Raw genomic sequence first — 15,310 nt, forward strand, 5'->3', positions numbered from 1 at the left:
AATATTAAATTAAGCTCTACATGTTCTAAATAGATGAAAATTTAATATACTCCTAAACATGTATGACATTTCATGTGTACTTATTTGGTCCGTGAACATAGTTCAAAGATTTGATTCTTATTTTCTCTTCAGATTTAGCTTTCCTGATACAAGTCATGGTTTCTCATTTTATGTATTTCACAACATATTTAGTGCCTATCACCTAAGGTACATAAGCCCTTAGCATGTTTCTAAGTAGTTTAGAAACACTACAATCATGTCTTTTTGGTTAATCATCTGTTTGATAGGGCTAACTCAGTACATTAGTATACATCATCAACAGGAAAACATTAAACTTATGCCAAAAAGCCATGACCCAACCCTTTAGACTCTTATAATATGCGGACACTAAATAAGGTGATCTTAGAAACTCATATGACAAAAATAAAAGAGATCATAAAAAACATACCTGAAAATCTTGGTCAAGTGGTTTCATAATTCTTGTGCCATTATAACTGTAAACTCTAAAATTATGGGATAAAAAATTTCTGAAAAATGAAGATAAAATGAAAAAAATGTGTTTCTTAATCTTTTGTTTTGAAAAATTTATTTTATTAATTATAGATATGTAGGTTGACACAGAAAGAGCAAGAGAAACAGAGAGATATTTTCTAAATGTATGGATTTTGTTCAAAATTTTATTCAAACATCTTAGACTTCACTCACTCTATCATTTCTCCGTCCTCCTAACTGTTTTCCAAACACAGCAGGCAAGGTTGGACCTCAGGATATTTGTACCATTTTATTTCTGGAAAGTTCTTCAACATAGTTCATTGCTTTCCATCTACTTCAAGTCTTTGCTTATACATCAACTTCCTACTGAGATTTATCTTGAACATTTTATTTAAAATGTCAACTTGTTCAATCACCAAAGAATAGGATATTTAAACCATACTCTAACTTTGCTCTATAGTTTTTGCCCAAGCATGTATTACCTTCTCACATTCTTTCTACTCTATTTATTTATTATATAATTATTTGTCTCATTTGACAATAATATAAACTCAGAGATTTGTATATACATTGTTACTAATACTAATGCACCCAAAGCATCAGTATTGTTTGCCAAAGTTACATTAAAAATTAAGCTAATCTCTGAAGATCAGAGCACTTTTTTTTCAAAATTGATGACACAGTATCAAAAAACCTCTATGTAAATCAAGTAGGATAAAGGGAAATAAAAGTCAGATATAAACATATCATCAAAAGAAAAACAAAAGACTAACAAAAACCCAGATAAACTTTAAAGATCTTTAAAGTTTCTTTAAAGTTTCAAGAAAAAAAGATGTTACTTTTGAAGAAACAAATAATTCTTAATAAACAAATTAACAAATAATTCAGCTAATTCATCAACAGAAAAGGAAAAATTCAAAAAACCAGAAAACAATGGAATGATTATTTAAAAGGCAAAGGACATCTTTTCCAAAGACATCTTAGCATTTATTCCAGCAAAAATTTGTAAGAATATAGTTAAGTTGTTTCACATGAATTTTAGCATCATTTTTTATTACCATTTCCGTGAAAAATGTCTTTAGAATTTTCAGGGGGTTTACACTGAATCTGTAGATTGCTTTGGGTATTATGAACACGTTAGCAATATTTATTTTTCCAGTTCATGAACATGGTTTATCTTTCTATTTATTTGTTGTTTTCCTTCATTTCTTTTAACAATGTTTTATAGTTTCCAGTGTACAGATCTTTTACCTCCTTAGTTAAATTTGTCTAAATAGCCAAAACGATCTTGATCAAAATGAACACAGCTAGAGGCATCATACTACCTGACTTCAAACTATACTGTATAGCCATCGTAACCAAAAGAGCATGGTACTGGTATAAAAATAGATATATAGGCCAATGGATCAATATAGATATAAGAGAAATAAAATAACATATTTACAGTCGGTTGGTGTTTGACAAATGTTAAGAAGACACAATGGGGAGAGGACAGTCTCTTCAATGAAATCACATCAAGAAAACTGGACACCCACATGCAGAGAAACAAAATTGCATACTATAACACACTATATTAAAAACTCAAAATGGATTAAAACTTAACAATAATAGTTGTGATGCTAAAACTACTATAAGAAAGCAAAGAGGAAAAACTTGACATTGGTCTGGGCAATGATTTTTTGGATATGTCTACAAAAGCACAGGTAACAAAAACAAAACTAGACAAAAATTAGACAAATGGGAGTGCATAAGATTTAAAAGCTTCTGTACAGCAAAGGAAACAATCAACACCACGAAGAGACAACCTAAAGAATGGGAGAAAAGATTTGTCAACTACACGTCTAATAAGGGGTCAAAATCCAAAATGCATAGGAACAAAACAACTCAATAGCAAAAAAAAAAAAAAAAAAATTGAAAATGAGCAAAATACCTAAATAGACTTTCTCAGATGAAGACACACATATGGCCAAGAGGTATATGAAAAAATTCTCATTATCACTAATCATCAGAAAAATGTATATCAAAACCACAATGGGATAACAGCTTACTCCTGTTTAATTGGCTATCATCAAAAAGACAGAAGATAACAAGTGTTGGCAAAGACGTGGAGAAAGGGGAACACTTACACGATGTTGGTGGAAATGTAAATTGTACAACCTCGTGGAAAATAATAAGGAGGTTTCTCAAAATGCTAAAAATAGAACTAGTGTATGATTCAGCAATCCCTCTACTGGGCGTATATCCAAAGCAAATAAAACTAGTATGTTGAAGAGATATCTGTAATAAACATCTCCCAGGTTTATTGCAGTAGCACTCACAACAGTCAAGATATGGAATCAAGCTTAAGTGTCCGTCAATGGACAAATGGATAAAGAAAATGTGGTATATACGCACAATGGAATACTAGGCAGTCATAAAAACAAAAAAAATTCTTTCATTTGTTACAGGCTGGATGAATCTGGAGGGCATTATGTGAAACAGAATAAGCCAGGTTCAGAAAGAAAAATATTACCTGATCTCATTTATATGGAGAGTCTAAAAAATTCAAACTCATAGGAGCAGAGAGTAGAATGATGGCTTTTAAGGGCTAAGAGTGGGGAAATGGGAGATGATGGTTAAAGAGAAGAAATTTTCAGTTAGAAGTAATAAGTTCTGGAGAGTTTTAGTACAACAAGTTGAGTGTAGTTAGTAATGTTTTATACTTGAAAATTACTAAGAAATTAGATCTCAAGTATTTTCAACCTCAAAAAAGGTAAGTATTTGAAGTGATGGATATGTTAATTAGCTTAATCATTTCACAATCTATACATATCTAAAAATATGCTGCAAACTGTTAATATATATAATTTTTTCTGTCAATTAGACCTTTATATAACTGGAAGGGGAGGAATATAATTAAATAAAGATATAATGACAAATAAAAACACATATTATTTAAAACAGGCAGTCTTACAATAGAAATATATTAAGAATTCCTGAGATATATCAAAATTAGCTCCAGACAGAAGCACAGAAATGTAAGGAGAACTAAAGAGCACCAGAATTGGTAAATTTTGGTTAAATTAAAATGAATACTGACTTTATAAAAAATAGTAATACTTCGTGGGGATGTAAAAATATACAGGTTTGTGATGTGTAAAAAAATAATGAAGGGGAAGCAGAGGGTAAAGGGAGTTAGAGATTTAAGGATCTAAAAACATACGGTAATTGGTAGTAGGAATAATTTGTAATAGATTCAATTACTCAAGAGTTGATATGTTAACATAGAGAACTACTAAAAGAAGAGTAAAAGAATGTATCACAAAGCATTTCATTGAGGAATAATATATGATATAAATTAGTAGATTCAATCAGATATAGGCAATGAAGAAAAAAGAGGAATATAAAACAAAAGATAAAACAGAAAAAATAATGTTTCCAAAATCACATGAAAATTTAAACAATCAAGAAGAATAAGCACACCTTAAAACTGAAGGACAAATTTGGTTATAAACACCTGTTATAAAGTCATAGTAATTAAAATTATGACATTTGGACAGATAAATAGACAGGGTTTAAGAATGAGCATTTACACAAAGAGAAGAGAACAAAGAATCCAGAGACTCCTTTATATACAGTCATTTAATTTCTAAAAAAGATTACATTACAGTGGAGTGAAGAAATATATTTTTTTAAATTGTGCTGGGTCCACTGGATGCTAATTTGAAAGAAAAATAATTGCCAAAGCATCAATGATGAGGAAAAAGGTGAAAAGGCTTTATATTTAGGCTATCAAAATTTATCATAAACAGACAAATAGACCAAAAAGTTTAATCAAGAGCCTGGAAACAGATAAAACCATATATAAATGTGTAATATATAACCATCGTCACATAGAAGACATGTACAGAAAGACAGAATATTCGATAAAGCTCTTGAAACATTTGAAAAATCATACAGAAAAATTAAATTGGTTGTCTACCTTACAGCATATTCAAAAGCCAATTTCTGTTTCAACAAAGACCTGAATGTGAAAGGCAAAACTAAAAATATTTTAGAGGATTATATAAGATTTAGTCATGGTCTTTGAATAAGAAAGGATTTCTTATACAAGATACAAATATAACTTAACATAATGGAAGAATTATCTTTGCCAAATACCATAAGTGTGAAAACACAGGGAGAGAAAAGGTCAGATTAGAAATATCTTTTGACAAAGAATAAATGTCTTAAACATCTTTTGACAAAGAACAAATATCTTAAACAGGCACTTCACAGGGAAGAAATTCCATGTGGCTAATTGCTGTATTTAAAAAGTTAGAGAAATTATTTACAGTTGGAGAAATACATATTAAATTATTTATAGCTAGAGAAGTTATTTACAGTTAGAGAAATACATACTAAATCACAGTAGGACATAAGTATATAATTATAAACTTAAAACTTAAAACATCTATCACTATTAATAGAATATATAATTCAGAGGGGTGTGTAAATTAGTATAATGCTTTGGAGGAAATGTATGGTAATTATGAAAATGCATGTAACTTAACCAATCAGTATGCTTAGTCATATGTGCTACAAAATATTGTGCATATGTCCAAAAGAATATATATTGTAACATAACCAAACTAGACAGAAACAAAATGTTCAAAATAAGATGATATAAATTGTTGTATAATCATGAAATTGGATGCTATACAGTAATAAAAATGAATAAATTGGAATTCTTGCAACAACATTGAAAAACCTCACAAACATTATTTTGAGTGACTAAAACTAGAAAAATCATTATACTTCATTTATTTAGAGCTAGAAAACAGACAAAAAGAAACCACATTAGCTAGGATAATAAATCATAAATAAAATCAGGAAAATGGATATCACAACAATCCAGAAAAGTAGTGAGAAGGACTGAGGGGCTATTACAGGAAATGATAAACAGCACAACTTCTTGAGTGCAGTCAATATATGTGTAAAGTCAGAGGGTTACATAAATATTCACTTCATGACACTTACTTAACTGCATAAACATATTTTATATTTTAATTTATGCCAATTTATTATGCAATGAACATTAAAAACTTTTAAAGATAATTGACAGTGATTTTGTGACAGAAAGGAGGCCTATTTCCTAGTTTCCATCACCACTCTTGATATTGAAATGACTGATGAACAATAATAATTTTCAAATACAGGACTACACTGTAAATAATGAGGTAATAAACTGGCCCATAGGTCAAATCCAGCTGATATATGGTTTTTGAAAATAAAGCGGTTTTGCAAAATAACCACACCCATCATTTGCAAACTGTTTATGGCTGCTTTTACAACAGCAGGTAGTTGCAAGAGAGTATATAGAACTCAGAGTCTAAAATATTTACTATCTCCCCTTTGCCAAAATATTTCCTGATTCTATTATATTATAGGGTTAATAGGAATGACTAAAGCAATAGAAACAAAGGCTGGGACCACAGCTGAAAGAGTGAACAGGTGAAGCTGTGCAAAGTAAGATGGATTCTGGATCAGAACCATACCTTAAGAATAGATGGTTTAATGTCCTCTGGTCATTAGCATGAGAACATATTATTTGAGACAATAGTCCCCAGCATCAGAATATATTGATGTGAGCCTTTAAATGAAAAGAATAGAGCTAGAAATTTCCTCTGCAAGTTGCTAATAGAAACAAACAAACAAAAAAAATCAATACCTGCTTCTATCATCTCAGCATTTGTTTCATCCCAGAATTTATATTTTGAAACCTAATCACCAATGTGATGGTTTTAGGAGGTGGTACTTTAGGGAGATGATCAGGTCACAAGGCTGGAACCCTTCTGAATGGAATTAGTGTCCTTATGAAAGAGACCTCAGAGAGTTGACCTGCTCCTTCCACTGTGTGAGGGCACAGCATGGAGAAGCCATTAAGAACCAGGAAATGAGCCTTCACCAGACACTGAATCTGCCAGTGCCTCGATCTTGGACTTCTCAGTGTCTAGAACTATAAGAAATAAATCTCTTTTCTTTATAAGCTACCCAGTCTATGGTATTAATATTTTGTTATAGCAGCCCAAACAGACTAAGACACCTGCTGTACACAGACCCTGGACAAAAGGATGCTACCCGATACTGACTGAGGCAGAAATATCATCACGTGCAGAAATGAAAACCCTAAACTATATCTCAGGCAGACGTGAAATGGATTCCAAGCAGCCCTATTATCACCAAAATCCTGAGCTGATAAAGTGTAAACTTTTGATTCCAGTTAATTGTCGTGGCAGGAACCAAGCAGAAGCATTCATAAAAACACTCCCAAAGAGAGGCCTCCACAACACAAAAAAGATTAGAGGATGGTAGAAAATAAGGTTCACTCAAAGGAGCTCATCAGTGATGGTTCCAAGCATATGGAAAAGTCCAAAGCTTGAAAACTGGGAGAAATCATGTAGAAAAATAGCAATAATCAAGTAAACTGTGAAACTTAAGAATAAAGAGATTTTAATGTTGAAATGGATAAAAGACAGAGATAAAAAACTATAAAAGATTTACAAAGCACAAATATATCACTGTGTACAGAAATCCTAACCATGAAAAACGTAGTCATTGAAAAATATTCTTGAAGAGTAGACTAGACATACATAAATAGTGAAATGGAAATCTTCCAGAATAAAGCACAAAATCAGGAATAACAGGAAACGTGAATGAGTACGTAGAAATATGTGATAGATAAGTGGTCAAAAACGGCTAACTTTAGAGAACAAAATAATGATTCACTAAAATTTATATTAAGCGGTCCAAATGTATATTCAGTAGCATCCCAGAAAAGGTTAGCAGAGTGAGAAAAAGAAACAATTAAACTTAAAAATTGATGAGAATCTCCATGATTGATGCTAGGATGTTAATTCTCAAACTGAAAATTCAGAGTCCTGAGAGATATAAACAAAAAGAGATCAATGACTAGCACGTCATAGACACACTACAGCATCTTAAAAGATATCAGAAGTACTCATCGGCTTTGGTGTTACTCTAAATATCCTACCAATCTGGATCTCTTCTCAGGTTTCTCAAGAACACTTTGTGCAATGTCATAAAATTGGTTCCTGGTGTCCTTATTTTGTATATTTGAAAGCCCTCGGAGATGGTCATGTTGCCAGGAAAAAATACAGTTTGATGTTAGCTCTGCACACAGTCCACGCCTCATTGTCTTTTGAAAGTAAATATTGCTATCACCCTAAGCATCTATAAACTGTTGACCATGCCTGAAACTAACTAGTTACCAGGATACCCTGGGTAGGGACTGACAGGGCTTGAGGTAGACCAGTAACAGTAGCCACTAAAGACTTCAGTACTCCATCAGCGTAGGCAACCCAACAACACTTTATGTTGTCCCATCCCATAATATTATACACTTTATTCTTATCTGATGCAGGTAAAATGTAAAAACAATGAAAGCTTTGAATTTTACTTTTATTATATGTTTGGTTATTCATTTCTAAAATGTCTGATTTGTAATATTCTATTTCTTGCTGCTTATTGATATTTTACAATAATATTTTGAATGTTTTTGAGCCAAGAGTTTTTTGGCAACTGCTCTTGAAATTACAAATATCTGGTGATTCTCTGATGACAGCTTTGTAATTACATTCTAATTTTATTATGCTAGTCATTGAGGATATAGTTAGATTCAAAAGATTTTTTTATTTTAGTGTGTGATTTTTTTTCTTAAGTACCTTTTCACCGCTTGTGTGCAAGAAAATAACCACATTATTTGTAAGGTACACAGTATGTGATTCATCCATTACATCACCATAAATTGTACTGTATATTCTATACATTTTTTCTAATAGAAAAAAGAGCTTAAGAAATCTACTGTTATGGCTATATTTTAATTAGGATATTCTTATATGTCTAATTACACTTACATATTTTGATCTATATTAAACATTTATAAATACTGTATCTGTGATGCAGAAAGTAATTTCAGAAGATGCTTTATTACTGGTCACTGACTTGCTCTCAGTCTCATCACTTGGCATTCTAAAGTAACAGCTGTTGGTGAGATTCTACCTAGGTTTGCTCTACATATTTCTTGCAGAAGGCAGCACTTTTTTTTCTTCAGAAAAAAGTAATTTTGAGTCTTTTTTAAATGGTATTTCTTCAAACTAGTACCGTCCCTCTTATAAATAGAAAACGTTTTCCAAAATTTATGATGTATAAAAAGATTGCAGCTATGGATTCTAGAAATGATACAGATGTATTTTTTATTTTTGTATTGATTTGGTAACTTCACTTGCAGGATTCTGCTTTTGATAATTTGTAGAAGTCTGTTCTCATCACTTGAGGAATCATTTCAATATTCACTTTTCTTTATTTCTCTGTATATTGTGCTTGTTTTCCCCAAATTCATCAACTGACCTGAGATTGAATTTGGCTAATTACAAATTTTATTTAATTTTAAGTCCTTAATAAGTTGTGATAAAGTATGTAAACTAATTAAAAATGTGTCATGATTCACAACATCCAGCAATCTGCTATGTTCTTTGAAATATACCTTGAATATAAGAGAACTTAAAAACAAGCCATGTATATTTTTTATGAGAGATAGAAAATTATCAAAATTCATCCTCTATGAAACCTCTTGGATAACCAAATAAAACTCTGGTGCTACTGGGCACAAGGAAGAGGGGCACATACACTCTGAATTCAAGTCCTAGGTATGTGTCGTATAGGCTTGAATCATATGATAAGGAACGAATGAATGGCAAATAGCTAGAAATATTTTCAAATGCAAAATTACATTTTGGACAATTTCAAACAAAAATTGTAAGTAGAACAAAGAGAATTGATAAAATAATGATGATTACCTACTTTTGCATTAAATTCGCAGTGTATGGTTTCCCTTCAATTACAATTTTGTAGGATACCTGGCAGGAGAGCACAGTAAAAATACAAAGAAAATGAGAAAAATGTTAGAAAGGATAACCATCATTTTACATTGATAATAATTACATTCTACAACACATTCATTTAATAAAAGGAGAAGAAACTAGAATTTAATACTGATTTATTTGAATGGCATTTGACATTATAATGACATTATAACTCTAGATTTCATAATCAAAATAATGAATAAAATACTGTATATACTTTATTTTTTCATTTTGAAATGTGTATGTTGATTTTATGGCCTGCAACTTTATTGAATTCATCTGTTTGATCTAACAGTTTTATGGTGGAGTCTGGGGTTTTCTATATATGGGATCATGTCATATGCTAATAAAGATATTTTACTTCCTTCTGATTTTGGATACTGTTTATATATTGTTCTCTGTCCTTGATATCAGTACTACGTTGAGAGTGGGAATCCTTGTCTTGCACCACATCTTAAATAAAAAGCTTTGGCCGGGCGCAGCAGTTCACACCTATAATCCCAGCACTTTGGGAGGCTGAGGCAGGCGGATCATGAGGTCAGGAGTTTGAGACCAGCCTGACCAACACGGTGAAACCCCGTCTCTACAAAAAGGTAGAAAAAATTAGCCTGGCGTGGTGGCGGGTACCTGTAATCCCAGATATTCAGGAGGCTGAGGCAGGAGAATTTCTTGAATCCCGGAGGCTGAGGTTGCAGTGAGCCAAGATGGCGCCACTGCGCTCCAGCCTGGGCAACCGCATGAGGTTCCGTAAAAAAAAAAAAAAAAAAAAAAAAAGAGGTTTCAGTTCCTTTCCACTAATTATGATGTTAACTATGGATTTTTCATAACTGTCCTTAATTATATTCAGGTACCTTTCTTCCAAGAGTTTTTAATCAAGAAAGGATGTTAAGAGTTTTTAATCAAGAAAGGATGTTAGACTTTGTGGAATGCTTTTTCCTGGTCTCCTGGTGTCTTCATATCCACATGCGTCTATGCTCAGATTCCTTGTTCTTTACAAGGACACCAGTTATATGATATTAGAGCCCATTCTATTCCAGTAAACTCATTTTAATTTAATTACCTCTTTATGAGTCTGCCTCCAAATATGCTTACGTTCTGAGGCACCAGGGGTTAGGACTTCAAGAAATAAACTCTGCTTTGGATTTGGGACAATTGTTCTGAAGATCCAACTTTTTAAAGTCATTTCTCAGTTAAAATATGTTTACTATTACCTCTTCTTCTTTTTCCCCCTATTTCAGGAATGCCAGTCACTCTATGCTCAAGCTTCTAATTCTGTCCTTTTCTCTTAGCCTTCCATATGTTGCATTTCATCTCTTCAGCTGTCTCTGTTCTACTCTAAATTCCTGACTTTTATATTTTCATATTGCATTTTCCACTTTTAGAAGTTGCATTCAGTCATTTTTTAAAATCTAAGTAATTTTAGGTTAAATGTTCTTATGGTTTTTAGTCTTTATTAAACTGTAATAATTTAAAATATATATTTTCATATTACTTTTATAGTATTTGTTGAATTAATTAGCATAATAGCCTCATTGATTTAAAAAATACTATTAATTTGTTTCTTTATATCTGGCACTGTTCTAGGCAAGAAAAATACAGACATTAACAAAATAGACAATTTTTTTTCTCATGAATTTGACAGTTGAAAATGGGCATTTTTTTTTTTTTTACTTATTGCAAATCACTATCTTATAACAATCAAGTTATTCTTGTTTGAAATACTTCTCTCCAAATAGATTCTCTGCTTATTTTCTAATATGATTAACATCCTCATAAGTCTTTTACATTAAAAATCTGTCATAAAAGCCTCACTGCTTATTTTCTATTTAAATGATTTGTTTTATTAATAGATATGCATTCATTTAAAAATGTTTTACATACCATCTTAAGCTATAATGTCTGTATTAGGATGACAAATGGATATATGCTAAGGAAATGCTTGCATTTAAATTACCAAGAATCTGCTACCAAACCAAAAAAGAAAAAAATTGATGTCTCAAGAAACCACATTCCACTTCAGAAATGGATTCTAGAACTTAGTGAAAATGACAAGAAGCTTTTAAATTCTAATTTTAAAAAGAGAATAATAATTCTGAACCAAAATAATCTAAAATAACATGAAAGAAAGAGTCCTAATCATTAACACATTTTCAATCAGGGCTAAAAAATCATTAAGATAGCACATCATTAATTCAAGTGATCATCATCCCATATAAGCAAGCCGAGGCTTACTTCGCAACAATGACAAAAAAATTCTTCCAAATACAGCCTGAACGATGAGTGAGAACAGAATCTCTAGAACAATCAAGCCAATGATTATTCAAAGACATCCAAGAGGAAGACAGATTCAGAAAATGGACTTGGGGCTTTGATATCCAGCATCACTGCACCGTTATTTCTGTGAAACATTGTTGATCCTGGTCCATTTTCAAAAGGACTTTTCCATTCAGGGAAAATTGGGTATAAATATAAAATTCAACAGGTGTGCATGAACGGAAAATGGCAGATTAACTTCTTAGAAATAAAATATTTACATGATTTTTAATTTGTAAATAATGTTAGTGATTCATTACCTGCGATTCAATTTCTTCCTTTATTATTGACCGTATTTTCTCCGGAACTGTAATTTGCACAGGTAAACTATCAAAATCTGCAAAATGTGCAAAATGTTTTATTAGAGCAATACCCATCATTTCAGAGCTTCTTTTATGAGTTTTTCATCTACATCTCTAATCTCTATTCTATACACTGCTTCTCAGTTTTATTATCTTCCCATTTCTTTCTAAAATTACAAGGAGGTTTTTTTTCTGGCTTTTTAAATTTTTTTTTTATTTTTTATTTTATTTTTTATTTTTTTTGAGACGAAGTCTCTGTCGCCCAGGCTGGAGTGCAGTGGCACAATCTCCGTTCACTGCAACCTCAGCCTCCCGGATTGAAGCGATTCCCCTGCCTCAGCCTCCCGAGCAGCTGGGACTGCAGGCACGCACCACCACCCCTGGCTAATTTTTTATATTTTTAGTAGAGAGGGGCTTTCACTGTGTTAGCCAGGATGGTCTCGATCTCCTGACCTCGTGATCCGCCTTCCTCGGTCCCCCAAAGTGCTGGGATTACAGGCGTGAGCCACCGCGCCCGGCCATATTTTTTTTAAAAAAAGAAGTAGGTATATTGCTTTAGGAGTATTATCCTGTAGGTAGGATCTGGTAACCTTGGGTCAATAGGCTCAAGCCCCTCACTCTGGACTCTTCAACTAGAGAGTACAAAAATTGGGTCTCAAGCTTCACTGTGGTGAAAAATGCAAAGCAGGATCTGAAACTACAATTTTGAAGCATCCTCTTAAGGCCTGGGACCTCCCATCTTTCCTAGGTTTCCAGGACGTGTGGGAAAGCCCTTATTCTCTATGGATTTTGGTTGGGGAAGGCGGCAATGTCGGGGATGAGCTCGGAGTTGCGGAGTTGGAAACCCCACAGGAAAGCATCCTCCCAGGGATGTCCAGTGTAACTTGGAGGCAAAGGGAGAGTAGCGCCGAGGGTCCCAAAAGGCCAAAGAAGGGGTTTTTCTACTTACTACTGTCCATCCACAGCCCGCCGAGGCCGCTGAGCAGAAACAGGAAGCGCCACATGGCTTGAAGTCCTGGGTCCCAGCCGGAATAATGGCAGTTGGTGGTTACAGGGCTGTTGGGAGCGCGAGATGACGCCCCGGCCACGCAGCTGGAAGAGGCAGGCGGCTGGGAGAGCCCAGGTGGGCTGAGGTTGGGTGCGGTGCGCTGTGGAACGTGCGAACTCCCGGGCCCTGCCTCTTGCAGGACAAGCTCTCCAGGGGACGTGATGCCTAATTCAGGCAACAATGACAACAAAATCACTTCCAACAGCTGAGGAACAAGAAGATTCATAAACACTTCTTAAGTAAAATTTTAATTGAATATATATAAACACGTATCAGGAGTTCAAGACCAGTTTCCCCAACATGGAGAAACCCCGTCCCTACTAAAAAAAAAAAAAAAAAAAAAAAAAAAATTAACTGGGCTTAGTGGCGGGCACCTGTAATCCCAGCTGCTCGGAAAGCTGACACAGGAGAATAGCCTGAACCTGGGAGGCGGAGTTTGCAGTGAGCAGAGATCCTACCACCGCACTCCAGCCTGGGCGAGAGAGCGAAACTTCTTCAAAACAAAACAAAACAAAAAATGAAAAAGAAAAGTATATAATTAGTCATAGGTTCACAGGTCAATTAATATTCAAGAAAAAAAAAACAAAAACAAAACAAACAAACAAACAAAAAAACAGTGTAATTAGTACCACGATGAAGAAATGAAAAAGAACCACCCAAATCCCCAGATTCCCACTTCACAACCACGACTTCTAAACAACCAAAGGTAAGTTTTGTAGTTTTGTCTGTTTTCGAACTTTTTGCAAGTAGAAGCAATCACCATGTACTCTTTCATGTCTGGGTTTTTTTTTCTTTCTTTCTTTTTTTTTAGATGAACAGAAAATTCTTTAAAAGATACAGATTTCTTTTTTTTAATTTTTTATTTTTTATTCTTTAAGTTCTAGGGTACATGTGCACAACGTGCACATTTGTTACATATTATGCATGTGCCATGTTGGTTTGCTGCACTCATTAACTCGTCATTTACATTAGGTATATCTCCTAATGCTATCCCTCCCCGCTTCCCCCATCCGACGACAGACCCCTGTGTGTGGTGTTCCCCGCCCTGCGTCCAAGTGATCTCATTGTTCAATTCCCACCTATGAGTGAGAACATGTGGTGTTTGGTTTTCTGTCCTTGCCATAGTTTGCTCAGAATTATGGTTTCCAACTTCATCCATGTCCCTACAAAGGACATGAACTCATCCTTTCTGGTTCTTTTAATCGGATGATTGTAAGGTTCATACAAAGCAATAGTTCTGTTTTATCCTCACTGGTGTATATTACAAATTCAATAAATATAGCACCACTTGTTTTTCCATTTTACTATTAATGAATATTTGGTTTGTTTATTGTTCCAGCTATTAAAAATAATATTTAGCTACAAACATTCTTCTACATGCCTTTTGGTGTAATAAGGAAAGATTTCTACTGGGTGTATTTCTAGAGTGAAGTGGCCGGATCACAGGGTATGTGTTGGTAGATACTTCCGACAAGTTTTCCAAGACTGTACAAATTTATGCTCCCATTAGAAGTGTATGAAAATTCCACTTCCTACACATCAGTGCCTACGCTTGTTTTCCTCCTCTCTCTGTCCTTCATTTTAGTTATTTCTGTTTCAATTTTCATTTTCATGGTGGTTAATGAACTTTAGCACAATTTGATCTGTTTATTGCTAATTTATGTAGCTTCTTTGGTAAATACCTTTTTGAGACTTCAGTCTGATTTCTCATTAGGTAGCCTTGTCTCTTTTTTATTGAATGTACAATCTGTTGATGAATTTAAGATATGATTCCCTTATTGGATAGAATGATTGCAAATATCTTGAATACCGGGGCTTGCTTTTTCACTTTTAATAGAGTTTTGTAGATATAAATTAGTCTTATTCAGAAATTTTATTTTATTTCAAATGTGATGAGGTTTTCAATGGTATGTATTTTATCACAGATATTGAATTTTATCAAATGCCTTTTCTGCATAAATGATGTGATCATATAATTTTCTCCATTTTTTGTTAATATGATAAAATTATCGATTTTCCAGTGTTAAACTTGCACTCCTGGAATATACCGTATTTGGCCATGATGTCCTATCCTTTTATATTTTGTGAGTTTGATTTTCTACTATTTTATTTTGCATTTTCGCATTCATATTAGTAAAGATATTCCCTGTAATGTTCTTTCATTGTAATGAACTTACCAATTTTTGTTTCAGAGACATGCTGCCCTCATAAAAGAAATTAAGAATTGCTATCTCTTCCTTTACTCTTTGAAA

At 33.3% G+C, this 15,310-nt stretch overlaps 1 protein-coding gene across 3 annotated transcripts in view; it reads right to left on the bottom strand.

The window, feature by feature from the left end:
* Positions 1-13,111, bottom strand: part of ADAM2 (ADAM metallopeptidase domain 2) — a 103,521-nt gene extending 90,410 nt beyond the window's left edge. For 2 of the 3 annotated variants that reach the window (XM_023214645.2, XM_023214643.2), the window contains exons 1-4: positions 12,960-13,111; positions 11,969-12,045; positions 9,334-9,389; positions 449-527 (exon numbers count right to left, since the gene is read on the bottom strand). In XM_023214645.2, the coding sequence (XP_023070413.1) occupies positions 449-527; positions 9,334-9,389; positions 11,969-12,045; positions 12,960-13,014 (267 nt within the window). In that variant the 5' untranslated portion in view covers positions 13,015-13,111. The remainder of the gene's footprint in view (positions 1-448; positions 528-9,333; positions 9,390-11,968; positions 12,046-12,959) is intronic. The other variant, XM_023214644.3, reaches the window with a different exon arrangement.
* Positions 13,112-15,310: the final 2,199 nt, after the last annotated feature.

The sequence above is a fragment of the Piliocolobus tephrosceles genome, chromosome 7 (genome assembly GCF_002776525.5).
Source record: "Piliocolobus tephrosceles isolate RC106 chromosome 7, ASM277652v3, whole genome shotgun sequence".
NCBI lineage: Eukaryota > Metazoa > Chordata > Mammalia > Primates > Cercopithecidae > Piliocolobus > Piliocolobus tephrosceles.